A 12,391-nucleotide genomic window follows, 5' to 3' on the forward strand; every position below is an offset into this window, starting at 1 on the left:
TAAGTAAACATGCGCTAGTAATGATTACGTCGACGATCTCCGTGTTGTCATCGTGGTGCCGACTGGTGGCGACGCCTGGAAACGGCTTCACTTCGATTGTCTGGGCTGGTTCGTCTCAAATCCTGCTTCTTCGCCACGCCACTTCGAATTACTTGTCGTGTGCTCGTCATCAGGTTGCATTAGAGCTCAAAATTAGTTTCAAATTGTGTTTAGTATTTTTCATTTTTGTTTTTTTTTTGTTTTTCTACATATGTACTTTTTTTGATAAGATGTGCTATCTGCGGAGCATTACAATTTTGCAAAAATTGCAATGCTTACAGAAAATGAAGCGCTTTACAGAAGTAGAACTAAAATTGTGAGCGTACAACAAAAACTGGATTTTTTTAATGTTTTTTACGTTTGTCAATGTATGAAAATTGCCACTTATGAATATTTGTACGCTAAAAAATACAAATGCACCTATAGGCTACTGATTGTAGTACCAATTATGTAAATGCCACTAATTAACACATGTAAATTTTTTTGTTTGCTTACGCCCGATAGTTCCCGAGAAAAAGGTACACAATTTCCGAAAATGTTATTTTGAGAAAAAAGTCACAGTTTCGCCGCAAGGGCGAAGCAATGAATGCGATAGCAAGGAACTAATGCTATACGAAGTGAGGCTCGCCAATGGATACTCTCAGTTTGAACAGCGCTTCTGTTGCAAAGGCGGCCGAAGCAGCGAAGGAAACTAGCGTGCTTCAAGTGTCGAGCTGTGACACTTGATAGTTCGCGCTCATCTTCTGTTTGTTCGTTTAGCGGCGTCCCTGAGCTCGAGTGACATTCGTACGCGCCGTAACATGAGCGCGGACATCACGGTGAAAGCGTGAAACATTCCTCTACCCCGCGCCACGAGAAAACCGCGCGAGCAGACAGCGGAAGGGCGAGCTTCTCCCGTGCGCAAATATAAGAAGAAGCGAGCGAGCTCGCCGACGACTTTTAAATGCGCCCGTCGGGCTCCTAGCGCCACCTCGCTGGTAATGAAGAAACGCTTATTATCGCCTTCTGTCTCTGAGTCCGTCCAGCGCTAAATGGTGTGTATATAACGCTCGCCGTTAGCTACGTGGAGGATCTGCGTTTCGTGGCGTAGTGGATAGCGCCGCTCGCTGCGGAGCAAGAGGTCCCTGGTTGGATTCCGCGCTTCGGAAGCATTTTTCTGAGTTATTTTTCTTTGGGGTCTTTATATATATATATATATATATATATATATATATATATATATATATATATATATATATATATACGGTGCATGGCGACGGCGACGGCAAAATCCAGCCGAGACTGTCCATATAATTGCTATCGCAATAAAACGCACAAATAGCATAGCGGTACGCGCGCATTTCCTGTCAACGTGTCAAGGAAAAAGGACCAAAAATTCTTTTTGAGACCGCGAGTGCCCAAGTGTGATATATGTTTTGAAAGATAAAAAAATCCTCTTGCAAAATCCCACAATTGCAAAATCCCACAATTGAATTTTTTGACCAAGGGAAGTCTCGCCCCTCCTTAATGAGCCCCTCAACAAGACTCCTCGGACATTTTGGTTCTACACTAGAAATTGTAAAGCACCGTCCAAAGAGCGTCCTACCGCAAGAATTTTAAAGGTTTTAGCAGTGCCCGTTGTAAAAGAAAATGATATGTCAACAGCAATTGGGCGAGAAGGCGAGCAGTCCTACTCACTCTGGGGTTTTTATTCATTTGCATACATCAGAGCCTGCAAGCCATGTTCCTCTCTTCACTCCTTGCAGTCGGACCCAAAGGTCCACATGACGTCTGATCGCAATACTCGCCTCCAGCTTTTTTTTTTTTTTTTTGCTTTTCTCCTCTGGAGCATGATCAATTACCGGAGTTGCTTCTGTGAGTTCTGGGCTTCGTACGGATTATACAATAGTAAGCGCTGCTTGTGCCTATCACGCGTATGGCTCGGATATGCATTGCTTGCATGGTCATCTCTTCTGGCATAGGGAATGAAGGATGCGTGGCTTTTCGTTTGAACTTTTAGCTGTTATCATGGCGAATGCATAATACCATAGTAATTTGAAGACATGATCGCCACCGCGTCATCAACGAACTGCGCTTGCCTTATTCCCAAGTACAGTGAGGGGACTCTTACTGTATCGAATATCGAACGGGGTGAAAGGTAATGCTAGAGGATGCACCTGTTTGAGCACCACCAATAGAAAGGAAAAAAAAAAGCACGCCATGAGCTCAATGGGAAGTAATTTATTTTGAAGGAGACAAAAAAGACTGACGCGTTGACATGTTGGCACTCTCAAAGAGTCGGGGAAAAGAAACTATGCGCTTAAGGAGAAAAACAAAATGGATAAGAGTTGAAGGGCGCATTGTTGAAGTGAGTTTCAAAGATGAAAAATAAATTATACATTTATATAATATATCTTATGTACAGCCATGGCTACAACACTGTCAACACTTTACCCGCCCGACTATATGATGTTAAGGTTCGCAATAAGCCGCGAAGTATTCCTGTCATGCCTCAGTTTCGGGCGAACACCCGTCGCAGTGCTATAATTTTACCATCGATGCTGTCATCATCCTACGCGCATCAAAACCGCACTTTTAAGAATGTTGAACTCCTGTGTTTTCTCCGCTCAACTGTTACTTTGTCTTGCATAACGTAGTTTGGTTCGTAAAACTAGTGCTGAAATTAAGATATATATCTATTTGGTAGCAGTGCGAATGAACTCGGTGGAAATTCAACACGGCTTAGGTTTCTAATTACCAAAGCTTGCATTCGGCTAGGTTGCGTAAGTGCTCACGTCAGCACTGCTGCCATACCACTTACTCGTATAGCCTAACGAAGACGCCTTTGAGCTGCTCTGTACCGGGCACGCTTTGAGGACAGTCACAGTGAGCCTCGACACATTGTTCGCTGGCGCGCATGACTTTGCGAACAGCGTTTATACAATGCATAAAACAGTGACACAGAAATGGAAGCTGGTTGCGAGATTCCTGAAGTGTAAACTACGATCTCTTCGTACAGTCGGTTGATGCTGCACAGCGCTTACTGTACAACCATCGCTCGTATGTGTGCCAATTTACAGCTAATAATACATGTGCATTCTCCGCGAAATAATCACTACACAATCAATCGACGGAAACCGCTAGAAACCGCATAGGACAGACATTTCATCAAGATGACTGAGCTTTGGTTGCAGTTGCAACATAGTCTAATATAGCGGCTTATCGCTGTCAGTTAGTGGCAGTGTGTCCATTCTGCCGCACGCCGCTTGAAAATTCGGCATGAAGAACAAGCAAGTATGGAGCAACTTCGGCTTTTCGGTTGAGAAAAATGGTTGATATGTCAGTAGCCTTCACACGTTTGTTATGATACATCCAAATGCCTCTCCAGTCCCAACACTTCCTTGCGGAAGCGGGTTACCTCCTGTACACTTGATACGTGGTGCCACCCTGTCGTTGAAAAGTCAATACGGCAGAACTTCACTTGACCTGTCGTTCAATGCTTGACAGTCACTGGTAATGAGGTGTTTGTTGAGCGAAATGCCGAGACACTTCCCGCCGCGCACTCTGTGCTGCGTCCAACTGAGAGTTCAATGGGCTTGTGGCTTGACTTGGCTGGTCAGGTCATTCATTCCCTGGGTAGCATTAGTCAAAGGCTGCGTCGAACAGTACTTGACCTGAGTTGACTGCGCCAAACGTGTTGTCATGTCTTTCCTTTGTTCTTGAAAGTCTGCACAGAAAAATAAGCATGTTATTATTTCAGAAAATACGTATCACAAACACTAAGAAAAAAGTAGAGTATTTGGGGAGTATTTCTGCCACACAACTATAATAATCAACTACTTCGCGTACTTCCCTTACGTTATGACCGCGGTCCCGGCACTTCCCGATCACGAACTGCGTGCGCTCTCTCGGCGTGACATAGCATTCTTGACAGGAAGGTGGCGAGAGCCGGGTTTTCAAGAAAGGAAACGCGAGCAAGTTAGATGACATTTGTAGTTTTGTGGCAGAAACACTCCCCAAATGCTCGATTTATTCTTGGAGTGAAGGTGTGTCCTGTCTTTACTTGACACTGGGATAGAAACACTACGACAAAGGTTCAAGAAATAAAAACTTTTGAAATATAGCAATCTCACTTGCGTGCGGAACATCGCTGGCGAGACCAAGATACCAAATTTTATGGGATATGTCCTATCGGACTTTAAATATCCGTTGTCCACGTTCAACAAAACAGCAAAAGCGTTCAGGTTTGTCATTCGGTGTTGCAGCCTGGGATACACGGCCACTTTCCGCGGTTCGAAATCGGCAGAAATGCAGCACCAGACGTATACGATTATAGCCAACATTTCCTATGTCGGACCGAGTCGGCTGCCGATCAGCTGTCGCACAACAAACTGTGGAACAGAGTACAGCGTAATAATTGTTCCTCGGTGAAATATTAATAGTCAAAAGAGTTTATAATTAAAAAAGTCGCTAAGGCAAAGAACTGGAAACCAGAAATGGTGCATGAAGACATTCTGCAGCGCCATACTCTTTGTCGCAGCAATTTGCTCATGTGACAACGCCCGCTACTAAGTGCCTCGTTGACCGTCGTTTGCTGGCTTGTTTGAAATGGCCCCGGCGGCTACAGGCATGAGACAGACAGCCGCTGTTTCGGCCACCATGGTGGGCAGGGAGGGAATAGAATAGAACACAAAACCCTGGTTAAAGTTGCAGAGGCATTGTAAGTATGTCCAGGCCGTCTGCATTTAATTAAGTTCTGGAGTTTCAGGTGCCAAAACCACGATAAGATCAAGAGGCACGCCTTAGTGGGGAACTCCGGATTAATTTTGAGAAGCTGGGATCCTTTAACGTGCATCTAAACTTGAGAACAGGGGAATTTTTGCATTTCGCCCCCATAGAAGGGTGGCCCTGAATTGAACCCGCGTCTCGTGTTAACAGCGCAACACCATAACAGCTAAGCCACCACGGAGGGTCGTCTGCAATTCGATGTTATGGCGTGCAAACTCACCGACTGAGAGGCCCCAATGCAAAAGCCCCATGTTTGTTTTTACCCTTAATAGTTTACACCCGTATTACATAAAAAAAAACGTCTTACGTCAGAGTTCTTCGGAAGAAGCGAATTCAGTCGATCACTATGCTGTGCATATGCGGTTCAGCTAGCTGACCAAAGCAAAAAAAAAAAAAAGAAAGACACTTACGAATGACAATCTTTGTGAATTCAGTCCTTCTTCTTTACAGTGGTATATTTGCAAGGCAATTACGGCCATGCGCCTCTTGTTAACTCTGTGCGCAATAGCTTCGTTAGGGAGTAGGCGTGAGGTCACATAAAATTCCTGTTTACGATCTCTTCGACCACGGTGGTTGGCCCCATCCGCATCGTTATTATTACAGCGTTGATCAAATAACTTGGGAATGTATAATTTTCTAATTATTTAGATATTAGATTAAATTGCATTAGCGTAGGCGTAGACAAAATGTTGCAATTGGCTACGCGAACGCTCGCCTGCTGTTTGATACCAGGCGCGTAAAAGAATAGTTACAAGCACTTAAGTCTCCTTACGTGCATTCGATGCGAGAGCACGGCATCTGTGGGCGTGACGACTATACCGACGTCCATGCCGTTTAGATGTCTGTGTCACGTGACGTTATCACTTGATGTCACTTGGTCATGCGTTCAGATGAGGCAAAGCCAAATATTTGAAAATGGGCCACCCATATTTTGGGGGTAGGCCAAGGAAATTTTGGGAGTGCACGGGCCAGTTTTGAAAGTGGGTCAACTCAATTTTCGAATTGGTAAAACAATTTTCGGGGTGGGCCAGGTCGGTTTTAATTCTGTCTCCCCTTACCCCTTCCCCAGTGCAGGGTAGCAAACCAGATATGTTTTCTGGTTAACCTCCCTGCCTTTCCGCATTACATCTCTCTCTCTCTACAGTGAAACATGACATCTCTTGGTCACGTGAGTCTTGTTACCATCAGATGTTAGCGCCGTACGGACGGCGGATTTTTCGCTTCATGGGTCATACAATGCATCTGCGTTAAAACATCGTTCCTAACACCTGCGTAACATTCCACTATTTCGCTGCTATAGAAAGTGAAGTTACTTGCGTAAGTCAAACGAATTTGCATGGGAAACGAGTATAGCGCTGAGTTTTATTATTGTCTCAGTTGGAAATTTCGTGATATTTCATGCCAGCGCTGGCGGTAACGTTTTGTTGTTGCGGCAGGCGGCGTTTTCCTTGCAGTAATTGGTGACTGTTGGTTACCAGTTATTGCGAACAACTGGCTACCCGGTACGGGCGGTTAAGCGTCTTGCGCGCATCTTGCGCAATGGTGTGCATGGCAAACGGTCATAAACACTGTCCCTCCTGTAGCTGAGGCGGATGAATCTGGCACCATCTCATTCCACACCACCAAGTCTTTGACGCAGTTCATGACAGGGTTAAAAAAAAATCTTCCTTGTGATATTACGCAGTTAAAACAGGTAGCACAATGTGATTTTCGGCCTATCTAAGCAACATTGCTGGAGCAGCGGACGGCGGCTGCTACTTTCGTGTTCCCCATTTAGAAGGCGTTCAACGGCGGCCCCGGGTGCTTGATGCGCGGACGGCTCGCTGTAAGATGTTTACACAGCAACTCTGCACCAGCATTCTCAACTCGCCATCCACCCGCAACGACCGCGTTAAGTGCTATTCGCGATTTTCATTGTAATGGCGCCGCATCGGGAATGCGCAGGGAAATGTTCTATATCCGGAATCCGAGGGGCGTCTGCTGCGCAGATCGTGCGCTTCACGTTTCTTTCGATGTCATCGTCCGAGGAACGCTACAAAAATAAATCTCTAGAACACTCTTGCGTGCCGTTCAACGCATTCACAAGAGGGAAAGTCGTGAGCTGTCATTGCATCCTTTCCAAAACGACAGCGAAACGAAGAGCTGGCAGCTATGTAAGCCTGGAAAATGCGGATTAGGAAGTCAGCAACGGCGGCGATGGTTCCATGCCCGCGGCATTTTCATCTAGGTGGCTACTTCATCCGAGGTAAGAGAACGTGCAGCGTTTTTCAGGGAGGACGAAACGCTTTAACTGTATTAAACGATGTGCAGCTGATTCGCTTAAACGTTTTTTTTTTTCTTCTTGAGGCGCCTACTCTGCTCTGGTTATAAATATACAATCAACTTGCCTTTCACCGTGGCCCAGGAGCAGAGACGGTTGCCGCTAGCTTGGCGTGCTTTCGCTCAAAGACGATTAGCGACTTTTAACGAAATCAGCCGTAGTACTCGAAATTTATTTCTCGGCGTGATTAGCGCGAGTATCGGAACTGTTCAACGATAAGAAGTCTTGGACTGAGTAATTAAATATCAATTTCTAACTTATTGCACCACCTGCGCAGTAGTAGTACTGATTGTATTATCTGACACCAAAGCGCCAGCCATGCAAGGTGCATGCGCTACAGGAAATATCAGGCTCCCATGAAGTGGGGGATACTAGGTGCGTTAACGAATCAGATGCGAAGAAAGATCAGAGGTAGCGCGTTCAGCAGCTCTCGATCTAGAAAGTTCCTAGAGGGGCACCGTACCGTGTCTCCTGGTTTATACGATTTTATGCTTTGTTGAAATGAAACCACTTTCAAAGATTTGTTTTCGCCATAAATTGTGCGCTGGTGTAACGCACTACTCGTTTAATTTCTCCGCTGAAAAGCAAGCTTGTCACCGCGTTGAAACGCGTCAGTTGGCTACCTTCCATACGTTGCGAAATGGCAAGTTGTAGCATTTATTACTTAGCCAACGGCCTCTATTGCGTCGTCGTTCATATATATTTTGCATGCTAGCTACCAGCACTAGTCAGCAGTGCCTATTGTTAGCTAATGACGGCTTGAATCGCTAACATGTCAGTTATGAAGCTGTAGTTTGCCTCAAGTAATCTCGTAATCAGGTATTTATGTTGTGCTTGAATTTTCCTGGTTGTTTTTATTTTTTTAGAGAAATAAGAATAGCCCGCGAAACACGCAAAACAATAAACAGATACGTGTTCGCGCGCCGCTACCTCGAGTGCTCATTTATAGACCTTGAATCATAATGCGCGCCTGGAGGAATTATAATCAAATTGTTGCCGTGTTACGCAACGCGCGCACCAGCCACATCAACGTGCTAGCTTGCACGAGGGAAGGGGAAGGTGAGGTCGTTCACTTATCCCGTGACTAGGCAGGTAAACCCCGCGCATTTGTGCTGGGGATTTCTGGATCTACTAGCTACATGGAACACCTATAGTATGTTATTAATGAAGTCGCCAGAGACACTTTCTTACGTCTATCCGAGAACGCTGCAGCCTGTATTCAATGTTATGGAACGAAGCAAAGGAAGCGTCACATAAAAAAAAAAGGTAAGTGAAACTCACTCGCAGCGAGTTATTCATTGTATAAAACAATCAAGAAAAGTGGCATATTTCTCTTCCGCGAGTAGAAAGGCGCTGCCCCACCGACAACTTTGCTGCTCTTGAAGTAGCACGGCCGCCTAAACCAAGTGGGCGAAAAAGCCATTACGGCTTTTACATACCGTAACTCTGCAATTGTGCCACCCTATAAGCTACGGATAAATATAGGTAACAACGTAGCTACAAGTAGACCGCTCTTACTGTGAAAAATGAAACTTCAACATTACGCAGTCCATTTATACCCTATATAGTAACATTTCTGTCCCTTCTTTTTCTTGCACTTATGTGCAGGCATGCGAGAACACCTCCGCATGCCTTTAACTTGTTCTAAATACAAGTAGTCAAGCGTCTCTACATCGACATCTGCTACTGACGTTCTTGTGGCATAACCAAAAGGATAAGCAATTTACACGTGGGCCTGCGCAAAAAAGAACGCTTGAACGCACCCTAGACGACCTGGCGAAGCCGAAGAAAGGCCGTAGCCGGAGGCCCCCGGGTAACCGGCGCGTCTTCGTGCGCTTGTAGACCACTGGTGACCGTTGGTCCTGCGGTGGAGGCACGTGGATAGGTATAGGCAGCGGCGGTGGGCCACGACGCAGACCAAACATGCCCAGGCCCTGTGGCGGCACGGCCACGAGATGTGGAGGTGGCGGCGGTGGCGGACGACGTTGGTGCGTGCCGGGTAACGTTGGCACGAATGGTGGAGGAACCCCGAATACAACTTGGCCTACCGACTCCTGCGGCACAAGAAGGCCACTTGGTGTTTTAGGTCGCTGCGGAGCCCGTGTGAGCGGAGGCCTCGCCAGTGCCGGAAAATGTGGCCCTTGCTGCCGGGGAGGCGGCCTGGCAACAGCGGCAGGCACAATACGCGGCGGTTTTTGTTGAGGCGGTGCTGGCAAGCGCTTCAGCGGCGGCGGCCTGCATGTTTGAACTCACATTACATCACTTGCCAAGGCCAGCACAGTGGATTAGCATTAACGTCGTCACTGCAGCAAGACAAGTAATAAAGTCCTACCTGTGGGGCAAGACAGCATTAGCTTCCTTCTTTGGCGGTGGCTGAGGCCTAGGCGGTCGAACGGCGACAGGGCGCGGCTTGGGCGGCATGTTCGTTTTGGGTGCCCAGCGTGGAGCCGGCGGGCCCGCGCTTGGTCCTGTGGATGGATCCGGCGCACGGCGCGTGGGCACTGGATGGCTGCCCGCTTGGTATATGCCTTTGCTGAGTTGGCTCAGCTTCTCCAGTATGGGTGGCGGCTCTATGGTGATCTGTAGCCCTGTCGGTGAACTAGTCATGTCACCGCGTCGTATCCGAAAGTCGCAGCCATTGAAGAACTCGAGCGTGTTGCCCGAGCACTTGTGGCTGAACATCATCCTGCGGAAAACACATGACGAGATTAAGATTCATATGCGACACGGACCCTACTGCGCGCAAATAAACCACACAAAACATTGTCCTAAGGCAAGCCTTCATCGCAAAGTGAGAGAAAAAAAACATCGTTGTATACAGCGTGCCCTAGAGCATCTACATAACCGTGAAAGAGCAAAAGGGCAAAGTTCGTTAATTAGTACGCGCGTGCGTGCGTATTTGTGTGTGTGTGTGTGTGTGTGTGTGTGTGTGTGTGTGTGTGTGTGTGTGTGTGTGTGTGTGTGTGTGTGTGTGTGTGTGTGTGTGTGTGTGTGTGTGTGTGTGTGTGTGTGTGCGTGCGTGCGTGCGTGTGTGTGCGTGTGTGCGTGCGTGCGTGCGTGCGTGCGTACCTGCCTGCCTGCCTGCCTGCCTGCCTGCGTGCGTGTTGCAGACTAGAAGAACTGAAATAACATGGTACAATTCGAAAGCCTAATGTCGTATAACAGCAGAAAATGTTACTTTGTTTTTAACACAGGTTTTGTGTTGAGAGTTGTGCTTATAACCCCTGATCATGCATGCATGTTTGCGTAAATCGATTAGTATTGCTTCCTTAATACAGCTCTTAGCCACCAGATGTTGCTATATTCGCCCTGCCTTGACTTAACGCAAGTGTATGTCTATATCGAGCCCGCCATGTAAACGTCTCATTGTTCTTGTATTTGGTTGTGGAAACGACAGGACACCTCGAAAATTAAAAACTAAGTTTAAATAGCACTGCTCGAGACGGTTCAGGTTATTTCTCTTTCAGTGCGCATTGTCGATTAAGTGAGCCTTACAACAGTGGTGGATCGGGTCAGTTAATATGGCATGACTACTGGAGAGAGTTATAGTGCTATGCAAAAGACGACAGATGAAGCGACAGACAATGTGGTGCGTTAGCAAAGACAAGAGAAGCTGGTTTTTCAAAAGGTCCGCGTGTGGAAAAGTATTAGAACACATATGTCGACACTCACCAGGCGTGGAAACCGTGCCTCCGGAATATCTTGTTCACGCATTCAATGTCGTCGTATAGGTTGTCATCCCGTAATACTGCAAGGACACACGCACAAAAAAGAAACCATTGACGATGGCTTCGTTATCGCTATTTTTCGAGAATTAGCAGATCAATTGAGTGAACGAAGCAGGGCATTTACAGGCTGTTAAATACTGTTTGTATTTCAACATTGAAAGGCATAAACGCATTTGAAGTTTTTGTCATAATATTGGCAAGAAATTGGGGTGGTTTTTAAGAGCCTTTTATTGTAGTGTAAATATATACATATATTCGCAGGAATCCGGTGCCACCACAAAGGCACTATCCCCTTTTATTTGACTTTTCAATTAAGCAAAGCACAAGGTAAAAAAAAAAACAGGAAAAATTGCAGTGAAACTGATAGTTGGGCAAGTTGGTAGATATTCATGGTGAAATTCGTAGCGCGCACATGCTCTGTGCGGATTCCTGGTGCTTATATGTTCAGTCGTTTTCAAAAAATAAATAGTTGTAGTTAGCGCTCGTTTGTCTCTATTCTTTGTGTCCCTGTCACTTGTGTGTGCTACAAATTTCTCCAAAAAATTACTTGATTTACTTATTTGAAATCTACAAATTAGAAAGCAAAAAGAAATAATGCGGACGAAAATACAACTTGCCACAGATTGTATTCCAACCCAGGTCTTCGCATCACGCATGCGGTACTCTACAAATTGAGCTATCGTGGCGTCGTTTTCGAGCACACTTTTATGGGTGCTTACGTGGGCTAGAACTAATCGTGGTAGCGCTAGCCAGCGCCACCACTCACGGCCATGGCGGTGGACGTGGACCGCCCTATCAACCGCAAGCGCCACGAAGTATGTGAACGCTTTGGATGAAGGCAACTGACCAAGGAGCACTCTTATGCTAGCTGAAGGCATCAAAGTTGCCGGTAGCATGCAAGAGTTTATTGGTCAGTGGCATTCGCCCAAGAAGTCCGAGCTCTTGGCGATGCATGCGGTGTACACGACCATCCACGTCCACCGTCATCGCCGTGAGTGGTGGCGCTGGTTAACACTCCCAGGGCACAAATTTATGATTACGTATTGTACCGTAGTCATTATTTTGCTTTGGAACGTTAACGCCCATCAATTAATTTAGGTACAGGAATATAAGAAGCGTTGTTCAGAGTTCACAGTGTTGCACTATTGACATATATTTATTTCCGCTTTCTGTGAAAAAAAAACAAAAAAAAACTAGAATTTCGGCCATGGTTCGCGAAAGAAAAAAAATCGCTTTCTAGTTTATAACGAACTCAGAATTTAGGTTGAGCTTTAGGAAATAAGGGGGCTAATAGCGCCGATGTAAATGCTCACAGCTAATTTTTCTTGTTTTCTTTTTGTTTTGTTTTTAGTCGGTCTAGTAAGGCATTTTTTTTTTTCTTAATGCATGCAGTCATATGAACTGAGTCTGCTGTTGTCCCAAGATCCTGAAACAGATGTAACCTAAGCGGTGATGATCAACGTCTCCAGTACATCAATGCAGTCTCGAAAGCTGGGAGCAGTGATATGGCACTAAACGAATGATTTTTGTTTTTGAA

At 46.0% G+C, this 12,391-nt stretch overlaps 1 protein-coding gene across 1 annotated transcript in view; it reads right to left on the reverse strand.

Annotated features, from left to right (window-relative positions):
• Window positions 1–2,241: 2,241 nt before the first annotated feature.
• LOC119403453 (uncharacterized) overlaps window positions 2,242–12,391 on the reverse strand; it is a 64,163-nt gene continuing 54,013 nt past the window's right edge. The window contains exons 5-8 of the mRNA XM_037670389.2: window positions 10,799–10,874; window positions 9,459–9,812; window positions 8,890–9,361; window positions 2,242–3,745 (exon numbers count right to left, since the gene is read on the reverse strand). Coding sequence (XP_037526317.1) covers window positions 3,719–3,745; window positions 8,890–9,361; window positions 9,459–9,812; window positions 10,799–10,874 — 929 coding nt within the window. The 3' untranslated portion in view covers window positions 2,242–3,718. The remainder of the gene's footprint in view (window positions 3,746–8,889; window positions 9,362–9,458; window positions 9,813–10,798; window positions 10,875–12,391) is intronic.

Source organism: Rhipicephalus sanguineus, chromosome 1, assembly GCF_013339695.2.
Source record: "Rhipicephalus sanguineus isolate Rsan-2018 chromosome 1, BIME_Rsan_1.4, whole genome shotgun sequence".
Taxonomy (NCBI): Eukaryota; Metazoa; Arthropoda; class Arachnida; order Ixodida; family Ixodidae; genus Rhipicephalus; species Rhipicephalus sanguineus.